Source organism: Xenopus laevis, chromosome 7L (assembly GCF_017654675.1).
Source record: "Xenopus laevis strain J_2021 chromosome 7L, Xenopus_laevis_v10.1, whole genome shotgun sequence".
NCBI lineage: Eukaryota > Metazoa > Chordata > Amphibia > Anura > Pipidae > Xenopus > Xenopus laevis.
This window is the reverse complement of record NC_054383.1, coordinates 137361379-137373452: the sequence shown is the minus strand read 5'-3', so window position 1 is coordinate 137373452 and position 12074 is coordinate 137361379. Positions and strand designations below refer to the sequence as shown.

General features: G+C 43.0%; 1 protein-coding gene across 11 annotated transcripts in view; it reads left to right on the top strand.

Moving 5' to 3' along the window:
- arhgef10l.L (Rho guanine nucleotide exchange factor 10 like L homeolog) overlaps nt 1-12074 on the top strand; it is a 94316-nt gene that overhangs the window by 44433 nt on the left and 37809 nt on the right. For 7 of the 11 annotated variants that reach the window (XM_041569866.1, XM_018226540.2, XM_018226538.2 and 4 more), the window contains 4 exons: nt 3597-3688; nt 3818-3907; nt 6591-6793; nt 10486-10602. In XM_041569866.1, coding sequence (XP_041425800.1) covers nt 3597-3688; nt 3818-3907; nt 6591-6793; nt 10486-10602 — 502 coding nt within the window. The remainder of the gene's footprint in view (nt 1-3596; nt 3689-3817; nt 3908-6590; nt 6794-10485; nt 10603-12074) is intronic. The other 4 variants (XM_041569869.1, XM_041569873.1, XM_041569868.1 and 1 more) reach the window with 3 other exon arrangements.

The window sequence follows — 12074 nt, the reverse complement described above, 5'->3', positions numbered from 1 at the left end:
CGCAGTGCAGGGATGTAATGGCGCATTTGGTCGGGATTGGCTGAGCATAATTAAATGGGAAGCTTTTATTGGCCCATGTGTGGCCTGACACACTGTTAGGGAATTAGACTGTAAGCTTACTGACCAGTAACATTCTGATTGATGAGCTGCTACTACAGATCTGGAACCTCCTCCCAAGTGTAAGGTTTCCCAAACATATAATGTGACCCCCCAAAAACCATAGACATTTGTGTCAAGAGCAGATTTCAGTAAAGATCTATAGGGGTTTCCCTCTGAACTAGTTCCCCTTCCAAAAGACTTTCCTCTGTGCTAAATCTTTGTGATCAGAGTGAAACCCTCGACAGGCATTTTTATATATATATATATAAATATATATATATATATATTATTCATCATTTATAAATATATTTGTTATTCATCATCTACTGTATAAATATATATGTTATATTTGGGGGGCTTGATGTATGACCATGGCTTCTTTTTGGACATACAGTAAAGTATATAGTATGTTTTTCAGGGGACCAGAAAAAAAATGGGAAAATGTAAAATCAGGGAATATATTGTGCATAATATAAAGTGGGAACACAAAAAAAATGAGGGGAAACTTAAAACCAGGGGATGTACAAATGAGGTTTCACTTTACTTTGTGTGGGTTTTTCTTTTTATCCAACACCAATCCTCTTTCTTCATTGTGGCTCACCTTTAAGTTAACTTTAATATGTTATAGAAGGGTTAAGTCTCAGCAACTTTTCAATTGGTTTTATTTATTTTGCATAGTTTTTTTTTTTTTTAATGATTTCTTCTTCTTCTGATTCTTTCCAGCTTTCAAGTAGGGGTCACTGACCCCAGCAGCCACAACAAATGAGTGTTTTAGATTGCTGTCACTTTTTATTACTTATGTTTCCGTTTCATATTCCAGTCTCTTTCTATTCAGGCCTCTCCTATTCATATTCCTCTCTTTTATTCAAATCAATGCATAGTTGCTAGGGTAATTTAGACCCTAGCAACCAAATGGCAGACATTGCAAACTGGAGAGATGCTGAACAAAAGGCCAAATAACTCAAAAACCACAAATAATAATAAAAAATTAAAACCAATTGCAAATCAATGCATGGTTGCTAGGGCAATTGGGGCTCTAGTAACCAGATGGCTGAAATTCCAAACTGGAGAGCTGCTGAATAAAAAGCTAAATAACTAAAAAAGCACAAATAATAAAAAAATGAAAACCAATTACAAATTGTCTCAGAATATCCCTCTCTACATCATACTAACAGTTCATTTTAAGGTGAACAACCCATTAAGAGATTTGGGTGTGGCAGGTGCAGTGTAATTTCTTATCCCTTTAAGTGAGAATTTTGACTTGAGCGATGTTCAGGTGAGAGAGAAGAACTGCCCTCCAATGTATTAAAGTGCAGGGAATTTATCAGAGTCATTAGGAGCCAACATTAGGGGGATAATTACCTACAGACCAGTCTTCTTACATATACATTCTACCATTCAGGTGCCACGTGCTAATCCCAGGCCTGACCCACTGCAAATATCACGGATAAACTGACAGTTGCATCACAGCAGCCAAATGTGTCTGTTGCTTCTCTGCATGTTACTGCACACATGGGAACTGATCACAATCCTGTGCATTTTATAGGTGTTTGTCTTGATACAATAGTGTTGCAAGATCATCCCTTTATTATTATTACTATTGCAAAAATTGAAAAATTAATATAAGCTTCCTCGCATTGAAATAAGAAACTTTCTAAATAGAATCAATTAAAAATTCTGCATTGTTTCTGCAATAATCAAATTTATATTCACCATTCCTCTCTCAGCATCTGTTTCTCTTCATTCTCTCTTCATGCAGCAGCACCTCCCAACTGTCCCTTTTTCGGAGGGACAGTCCCTCTTTTGACAGCTCAACCCGCAGTCCCTCATTTGTACTGGAAAGTCCCTCTTTTCTCTGCACTGAACAGCCAGAAAAAGAAACAGTTTCTCACTTAATTGGCTTTTAGCAGAGAGCCCAGAACAGCTAACAGGTGCAAATAAGATACTTTGTAACAATTTTGAGACACAAAAACACAGTTTAGATAAGGAAAAATATTTTCAAACTTTCATAACCTGCCACATTTTGTAAAACAAACATGGTAATTAGGGGGGATGGCCACAGAAAGGGGTGTGGTCAAGAAATTGCTGCGCTACAAAACATTTTTTGTCCCTCTTTTTATTTCCAAAATGTTGGGAGGTATGCAGCAGTTGGGTGTCAGATATTGACTGACAGTTAGATCCAGGGCCGTTCCTGCCATGCTGCAAGATGAGCACCTTGCCTCGGGCTGCAGTGAACGGCCAGTTACAAGGGGCGGCAAAAAGATGCCTCCTGTAACTTTAAGAGCCGAATTTCCGGTTTTTAAACTGGAAATTCGGCTCTGCTAGTGCAGAAATAGCAGAACGCGCTCATTGCACTAGCGATACCGCCCCTTTTGACCCACTCCGATGCTAAACTTTTAAGCGCGGAGCGGGAGAGGGGGGCAGCATCAGGGTTGCTGCCTCAGACGGCAGCAGCCTACGGATCGCCCCTGGTTAGATCCAATATATCTTATAGGGGGGCTCCTTTCCTAGCAGATGTATTAGAGCTCCCTCAAATAACTGATTCCAGTACAAACAAAATCTAACAAAATAACTGCCTTTTGCACAAATCCTGAATGTAGAGAGACATGATGTCTGGTGAGTTTAATAGTGACCTCTAATACATCTTCTAGGAAAGGAGCCCCCCTATAAGATATATTGGATCTAACTGTCAGTGAATATCTGACACCCAACTGCTGCATGAAGAGAATGAAGAGAAACAGATGCTGAGAGGGGAATAGTGAATATAAACTTGATTATTTCAGAAACAGTACAGAATTTGTAATTGTATTTAGAAAGTTTCTTATTTCAGTATGATGAAGCTTATATTAAATTGTCATTGTCGCAACAGTTCCTCTTCCTTCGTGGAAGATTCGGCCGAATACCGAACCGAATCCGAATCCTAATTTGCATATGCAAATTAGGGATGGGAAGGGGAAAACCTTTTTTACTTCCTTATTTTGTGACAAAGTCATGCGATTTCCCTCCCTGCCCTTAATTTGCATATGCAAATTAGGATTCGGTTCGGCCGGGCAGAAGGATTCCCTGCTGAAAACGGCTGAATCCCGAACCGAATCCTGGATTCGGTGCATCCCTAATTTTTAGAGCACCAGCATATTCCACAGCGCTGTACAATAAATGGGTTTATATAAAGAAGCTACAAAGTTACATGCATAGCGACCTGTAACTGATACAAAAGGGGAAGAGAGCCCTGCCCAAAAGAGCTTGCAGTCTAAAATAGGACTTGCCATTCTGGTCACTGTGCTGCAGCCCTGGTGTCTGTGTGAAGCAGATTCTGCATTTAGCTTGTGTTTATCCATCATTGTGCCCAGTCACATACACCTGAGCTCACATAAGGGAGGTGTTTGTGTTGGAATACCTCTTATACAGGAATCCCATATATAGACTGCCCGGCAGGACCAGGGTCTCCTCTCATTGTTACCCACCTGATCCATAACCTGTGCCCTCCTTCCTTGCAGGTCCTCCAGCAGCGTCAGTAATGGGGATACTGTGGGCAGGAAGAAACTCAACATCTATACCTGCAGCCTGAAAAGAAGTTCTGTTAAAAGGGGTGAGTGCTCTTCCTTCTCTGGGGTTTAGCTAACATTGGGGGATTCTCTAGCTGCATCTTGGGATGGGGGTGCAGGCTCCTCCTCCTGTGTGTATGTCACTGCCCTTAGATTGCTTGCTCTTGTTCCAGAATCTTCATCTGAACACCTGTCTGTCTCCCGAGGAACTCAGGACGGAGCAATATATGAGGACGTTCCATGTGAGCCGGAGAATCAGGATGGTAAAGAAAACCTGAGTTTTTACTGCAGCCTAAAGTGGGGGTCGGTGGGTGCCACATATACACCCTTGGGATTGCTCTGCTCTGCAAGATGAGGGTTATTTTTCCAGCCTTATGATTTATGCCCCAAGGTGCACCACCTTTTCAGTGAGCTTTTGGCATCTGTAGGTGCTTGCGGGGTAGTCTCAGTCCATAATGAGTGCATGCTATTAGACTGGGAAACTTTTGGGGGGCAACACTTAGTTAATACCATAGGCCTGTAACCACTGCAAATACTCTTGCCCTCCTGTGTGCATCATTGTGCCCCCTGTGTGCATCATTGTGCCCCCTGTGTGCATCATTGTGCCCCCTGTGTGCATCATTGTGCCCCCTGTGTGCATCATTGTGCCCCCTGTGTGCATCATTGTGCCCCCTGTGTGCATCATTGTGCCCCCTGTGTGCATCATTGTGCCCCCTGTGTGCATCATTGTGCCCCCTGTGTGCATCATTGTGCCCCCTGTCTGCATCATTGTGCCCCCCTGTGTGCATCATTGTGCCCCCTGTGTGCATCACTGTTCTTTACCCAGAGATTGAACTTTGGGGAATCTGCGTCCCTCCAGTTGTAACTCCAAGCAGTCCCTGGGGTATCAAGAGCTTCGGTTTGGCTTCGGTTGGGTGGCAGGTTGGACATAATTAACACATTTAAACAGATTTATCAAGGGTTGAATTGAAAATTGAAAATTTGAATTTTTGAGTTTTTTAATGGTCAAAACTGTCAAATCCAACTAGGGAGTTAATCAAATTCAATTAGAGTTTTTCAAAAAATCCACCGAAAACCTGATGAATTGCTGTTTTAGTCAATGGGATACGTCCAGGGGTCAATTTGGAGTTGTTTGCAGCCTTCCTGGCATAATTTTTCCGAAAAAAACTTGAATCGAGTTTTTAAAGTTCGAATCTAATTCGATTTGAGTTTTCAGGTTGATCCTATTCACAAGGGATGCACCGAATCCAGGATTCAGTTCGGGATTCTGCAGGATTCAGCCTTTTTCAGCAGGATTCAGATTCGGCCGAATCCTTGTGTCAGGCCGAACCCAATCCGAATCCTAATTTGCATATGTAAATTAGGGGTAGGCAGGGAAATCACGTGACTTTTCGTCACAAAAGTAGAATTTTTCCAACTTTTTCCTTTCCTACTCCTAATTTGCATATAATTAGGGTTCGGATTCGGTTCGGTCTTCTGCCGAGTCTTTCACAAAGGATTCGGGGATTCGGCCGAATCCCAAATAGTGGATTCTGTGCATCACTACTATTCACACAGTGTCTTAAACAAAACAAGCCAAGCAGAAACCCCATGTCTAATGTCCTGAGGGACTGTCTGTGCCTCTTCAAACTCTGCACTGATATTTACAGCCAAATAATTCAGAGGTTCTGCCCCCACATGGCCACAATGCCCAGGCAAGGGGTAATTTCCTGCACAATTGCCCCAGTTGGTAATTTCATTCCCTCAGGCTTCCGTGCCAATACCCCTTGTAATACATCATCTAACTGTCAGTTTTCATAGTAACACAGCAGCTTCGACTGAAAAAAAGACTCCTTTCCAACATGTTACATTAAAGGATAAGTAAACCTTACAAATAAGTGAATGTAAAATTGATCAGGGGGCTATTCTAAGCACTTTTGCAATTTTTTTCCATTCCAAGATATTAAAGGATACATGTACTGTTAATATGAATGAATTTTATTACAACAGCGCCACCTGCTGGTCATTTTCCCACCAGTCTGACCAGCAAGTAGTCAAGGAAGTTGTCAGGAGAAAGAGGCTGATGTTCTTCTGCTTAGGAAAGATGTGAGAAAGGTTTCTAATTTTATTCCTAAGCAGAAGAACATCAGTCTCTTTCTTTCTCCTGACAACTTCCTTGACTACTTGCTGGTCAGACTGGTGGGAAAATGACCAGCAGGTGGCGCTGTTGTAACACAATTCATTCATAGTAACAGTACATGTATATTAAATGATATAACATTATGGTCACTATTACCCAGGGGATTCAATGACTTGCACATTTGCTATAAGTTCTGGCTCATTAGAGATCACTAGATCCAGAATAGCATTTTTTCTGGTTGGCTCCTCAACAACCTGTGCCATAATATTGTCATGTAACAGTTTATAAACTTGTTCCCATTAACTGATCTAGCAGTACTGTTGCTCTAGTTAATATCTGGCTAATTAAAATACCCCATTATCATTACTTTACCCAAACTAGCAGCCTTTTATATTTGCATCAGGAGCTTATCCTCGTCACTTACATTAGGGGGTCTATAGCGACTCCTACAATTAATTTGCTGGATTCTTTACAATTGGTGAAGAACTCCCCCCATAAGACTTCTGCCCCCTCATTTTCTAACATAAGCTCCTCCTTTATATAAGCTTTTAAATCCTGCCTAACAAACAGACATGCCCCTCCTCCTTTTCTATTTAATACTAAGCATGTTCATTTCAGTAACCCTGTAATTTGTCACTTGCTAAAGAGGCATCCGACCCTTCCTTAAAAATAACTAATGTATCAGCCAGTAGCTTCAGGGAGAGAATCCCACAACATCACAACTCTCACTGTAACACTTTCCCTCCTTAACATGGAACCACCTTTGGGCAATTCTGGCTTCCCTGTATGCTTATACCTGATCCAAAGTGTCTTCTTCATTTCTGTAGTGGGAGCAAGTACAGTAACTCCCTGTACCTCCGTAGGGTTGGGACACCACCTGATCTATGAGAACGTGCAGCACGAAGGCTCTGAGCGGGACCTTGAGGACACCGGCTGGAGCTCCAGTGAGTTTGAGAGTTACAGTGAAGACTCAGAGGAGGAGGAAGAGGAGGAGAGGAAAACAAAGCCGGCCAAACCATTTGTACCTAAGGTACGGGTACTTAGAGACTGGGGTTGCCCGAAAAGTATTTGCATACTATAGATGTTAAATTAAACAATTTCCAGCACCCCCTGCCAGCTAAATTGTAGTTCAGCAATATTTGTTAGGCTAGTGGTTTCCCTATTCTGCAACAGATGGAGACTGTGCACCTGCCTGTATCCCAGAACATCCAATCAGACATTTCCTTTCATTATTCTGTCTGCATGAGTCCAATGAAAGCTTAATGCTGATTGATTGCCACTGGTTATTTGTCTAATCCCCATTGGGGATTGTTTGTTCTTTGTACTTCCTGTTCTGTGCTGCTCTCTTTCCCATGGTCAGACAGGAACCTCCCCCTGGGTAAGTGAATCCAATCTCCCCCAGTACTTACCTAGGTACAGAGCTCTGATTCTCTGTACTTCCTGCTCCTGGGCTGTTCTCTTTCCCATGGTCAGACAGGAACCTCCCCCTGGATAAGTGAATCCAATCTCCCCCAGTACTTACCCAGGTACAGAGCTGTGATTCTCTGTACTTCCTGCTCCTGGGCTGTTCTCTTTCCCATGGTCAGACATGAACCTCCCCCTGGGTAAGTGAATCCAATCTCCCCCAGTACTTACCAAGGTACAGAGCTCTGATTCTCTGTACTTCCTGCTCCTGAGCTGTTCTCTTTCCCATGGTCAGACAGGAACCTCCCCCTGGGTAAGTGAATCCAATCTCCCCCAGTACTTACCCAGGTACAGAGCTCTGATTCTCTGTACTTCCTGCTCCTGGGCTGTTCTCTTTCCCATGGTCAGACAGGAACCTCCCCCTGGGTAAGTGAATCTCCCCCAGTACTTACCCAGGTACAGAGCTCTGATTCTCTGTACTTCCTGCTCCTGGGCTGCTCTCTTTCCCATGGTCAGACAGGAACCTCCCCCTGGATAAGTGAATCCAATCTCCTGGTTCCTGTCTGACCATGGGAAAGAGAGCAGCACAGGAGCCTCAGTAAGTATGTATTAGTGTGCCATTGTCTTATCACTAGAGAATACAGTTTTATTTTGGCAGTGGGCTCCTTATTTTTATGTTTACATTAGGAATACACTGAACCCTAAATCCTTTTTCTTAAAATTCAGCCAAATACCAAATCCAATTCATCCGTGAGCCTGGAAATTGATGGCGAAGATCACACACATTTTTTACTTGTTTTGATGGTTCTAATTTGGTTCAGCCAGGCTCTTGGATACGTCTGTATCTTACTAAAAAAAAAGCTTGCCTTTGGATGTATTGAGAAATGAATCCCAGATTTGGTCCCTCCCTTGATTATATCGGGGGGACATGTGGTGGGCGAGTTAATAAAATCCCGATTTGCTCGTTTCTGCTCTTTGTTCTCCCAGACTGTGGCAGAAGCGCATTGCAGATTATTTTCATTTCGCTGGTGCCCAGTGCTCATGGCAGTTGAATTTAATGATGAGTAAAGTCTGGCTCCGTTCCCTGCTCTATCATAACATACTGCAGCCTCATGCACCGTCTCTGAGACTCCCACACGTCCCGTGCGAAAACTTCTCTCCCATAATCCCACGGCAAGAGAGCAGCCACAGCATGGACCCACTCTCCAGTGTCTTCTGTGTGCGACTCCCTACAGCCTTCTCTGTTCTTACTCTTTTTTCACAAGTACATTTGTGCAAATTCAATAAGAACACTAAGAAGATGCAATGAATTCACAGTAGGACTGAACCTTTAATACAGGGGTGCCCAAAAGTTATATCGGGATCTACCAGTAGATCTTTAGCTGTTGATCAGTAGATCTCAAGACAGTCTAAATCACCCTTCTGTTTCATTCTTTTTATTAAATAAATAGTTGTTAGTTAAACATAGCAATATACATTTGTTCATAAATCAATATAATATAATATTAAGTACCGTATATACTCGAGTATAAGCCGAGTTTTTCAGCCCCCAAAATATGCTGAAAAACTCTACCTCGGCTTATACTTGGGTCAATCGCAAAAACGGTCGCCGGCGTCTAAGAATAGTCGCCGGCATCCAAGAATAGTTGCCGGCATCCAAGAATATTCGCCGGCGTACAAGAATGGTCGCCGGCATCCAAAAACGAGACGCCGGCACCTCCAATGGGAGCAGAAACCCTCAATTTTTTGATTGAAACTTACCAGAAGCTGCTGCATTTCTCACCCTCGGCTTATACTCGAGTCAATAAGCTTTCCCAGTTTTTGGAGGTAAAATTAGGTACCTCGGCTTATACTCGGGACGGCTTATACTCGAGTATATACGGTAATGTTTTCAATGGAACAGAATGCTAACAGTGCTTTTATTGATATAGATCCTAATGGGGCAACATCACTAAAAGTAGACCCCTCATTAGTAAAGTACGGGCACTCCTGCTTTAATAGATATTCATTTTGTTTCCCCTTTGTATTAGCAGGTAAAGTTGCTGTACCGTGTTAGCCAGTAAAAATGTTACAGGGCAACTCTTTTAAAATAAAAAATAATAAAAGTGGTATAAGGCCACACTGGGCTTTTTGGGGAGATTTAGTCGTCTGGCAACTAATCGCCTCTTCTTTGCGGCGACCAATCTCCCCAAACGCCTTCCCTCACTCTGCACCGGCTAAAATGAAAAAAAATGCAGCGACTTCGGAAAATGAATCGCCGCGTGTGATTAGCGCCGGTGTTTTTTCATATTAGCCAGGGAAGGCATTAATTATCTGGTGCTTTCAGTTCTTGTTGCATAACAACTCCCAGAACCCTAGTCATACCCTTGACTGAAATCCCCTAACCTGTAGTGACCTGGATGTGCTGGATTTAATACTAGGGAGACACCTAGTGGCCAAATACTGCACCGACCTGAATATGTGGGAAACCAGATTTTGGCAGAACTTTTCTTTTAAAGGAATTGTTCATTATGAAAATAAAATCTAGGTAAATAGACAGACTGTGCAAAATACAAAAATGTATTTAATATAGTTAATTAGGCAAAAATGTAATGTATAAAAACTGGAGTGAGTGGATGCGTAACATAATAGCCAGAACACTACTTCCTGCTTTTCAGCTCTTTTGCTTTCCACTGATTGGTTACCAGGCAGTAACCAATCATAGACTTGAGGGGGGCACATGGGACATAACTGTTGCTTTTGAATCTGAGCTGAATGCTGAGGATCAATTACAAACTCACTGAACAGTTATGTCCCATGTGGCCCCCCTTATAGACTAACTCAGAATTAGAGAGCTGAAAAGCAGGAAGTAGTGTTCTGGCTATTATGTTACACATCCACTCACTCCAGCCTTTATACATTACATTTTTGCCTAACTAACTATATTAGATACATTTTTTATTTTGCACAGCCTATTTATTTACACAGTTTTTATTTTTACATTGAGCTGTTCCTTTAAAAATGTATAAAGACTATGTCCATAGGTAAATGCTATTATTCTGATATTCTTGATTTAAAGAAGTTGGGCATGCTTAGGGGCAGTGCTGCAAACAGCTAATTCTATTAACACATGGCTATGAGCTGCAAGACCACCCATTGCTGTTAATAATATGCTGAGGCTGGCGTATGCTAATTATTCTTGTTGGTCCCTGTGTTGGCTGCTGATGTGTGTCTGCCTGATGTCTCCCTTCTCTGTCTCTCCCTGCATCTCTGGATCACCCACCCTGTGTTGCTTCGCTATTCTGCTTTTGATGCTTCCTTGCCCGACCCACCTTGCAGCTTTCTCCAGACCTCAGTAGACTAAAGGAGAGGTACAGCAGGACTAAGAGGGACCTCTTGGCTCTAAGGAGCAGGGGGAGTGATGTTCAGGAGCTGAAACACACATACAACTGGAAGGTAGAGCTCTCACTGCATTTGTATCTAACTGGACCAATCATTTCATTCTCTTGGGAAATACATCAGATAATCCTCAATACTGTCACATAAGGACTAGGTCCGTATAGTAGGAAGCCCCGGCCTATACACAATAAACCCACTAGGCACCTCCCCATGGGTAAGTGAGTTACCCCATTACAAAGCTCTGATTCTCTGAACATCATGTGTTTAGGCTTCTCCTTTTCCATTGGTCAGTCAAGGGATCGGACTTGGTACCAGCCAAGAAGCCCTTCCAACACTTTCTCTTTGCCCCCACCCTCACTCTGACCCTTAGTATCACCCACATAGGTGAATTGTTTATTTAGTGTTAACCCACAGAAGTTCATAGAATGCAAAAGTTTTGCTGAAACGTTATTATCGCATGTATGGGGAATGGAAGTGCAGTGCAATGGGCTCAGTGTCCTTCCCCGGTGATCATAGTAAGTGAGGTTGAAAAAAGACACACGTCCATCAAGTTCAAACTTAAGTCTATATATAATCTGCCTAACTGCCAGTTGATCCAGATGAAGGCAAAAAACCCATCTGAAGCCTCTCCAATTTGCCTCAGAGGGAAAAATTCCTTCCTGACTCCAAAATGGCAATGGGACCAGTCCCTGGATCAACTTGTACTATGAGCTATCTCCCATATTCCTGTATTCCCTCACTTGCTAAACACCATCCAACCCCTTCTTATACCTATCTAATGTATCAGCCTGTACCACTGATTCACTTCCCAGCTCTCCCTGTAACACCCCTTTCCCTCCTCTAATCTCATTGGCTCCCTCCTGTCTGCTGGGAGGAGCTACTGGTGAATAAAGCATCCGACCCTTCCTTGTACCTATCTAATGTATCAGCCTGTACCCCTGATTTACTTCCCAGCTCTCCCTGTGACACCCCTTTCCCTCCTCTAATCTCATTGGCTCCCTCCTGTCTGCTGGGAGGAGCTACTGGTGAATAAAGCATCTGACCCTTCCTTGTACCTATCTAATGTATCATTCTGTACCCCTGATTCACTTCCCAGCTCTCCCTGTAACACCCCTTTCCCTCCTCTAATCTCATTGGCTCCCTCCTGTCTGCTGGGAGGAGCTACTGGTGAATAAAGCATCTGGCCCTTCCTTATACCTATCTAATGTATCAGCCTGTACCACTGATTCACTTCCCAGCTCTCCCTGTAACACCCCTTTCCCTCCTCTAATCTCATTGGCTCCCTCCTGTCTGCTGGGAGGAGCTACTGGTGAATAAAGCATCCGACCCTTCCTTGTACCTATCTAATGTATCAGCCTGTACCCCTGATTCACTTCCCAGTTCTCCCTGTAACACCCCTTTCCCTCCTCTAATCTCATTGGCTCCCTCCTGTCTGCTGGGAGGAGCTACTGGTGAATAAAGCATCCGACCCTTCCTTGTACCTATCTAATGTATCAGCCTGTACCCCTGATTCACTTCCCAGCTCTCCC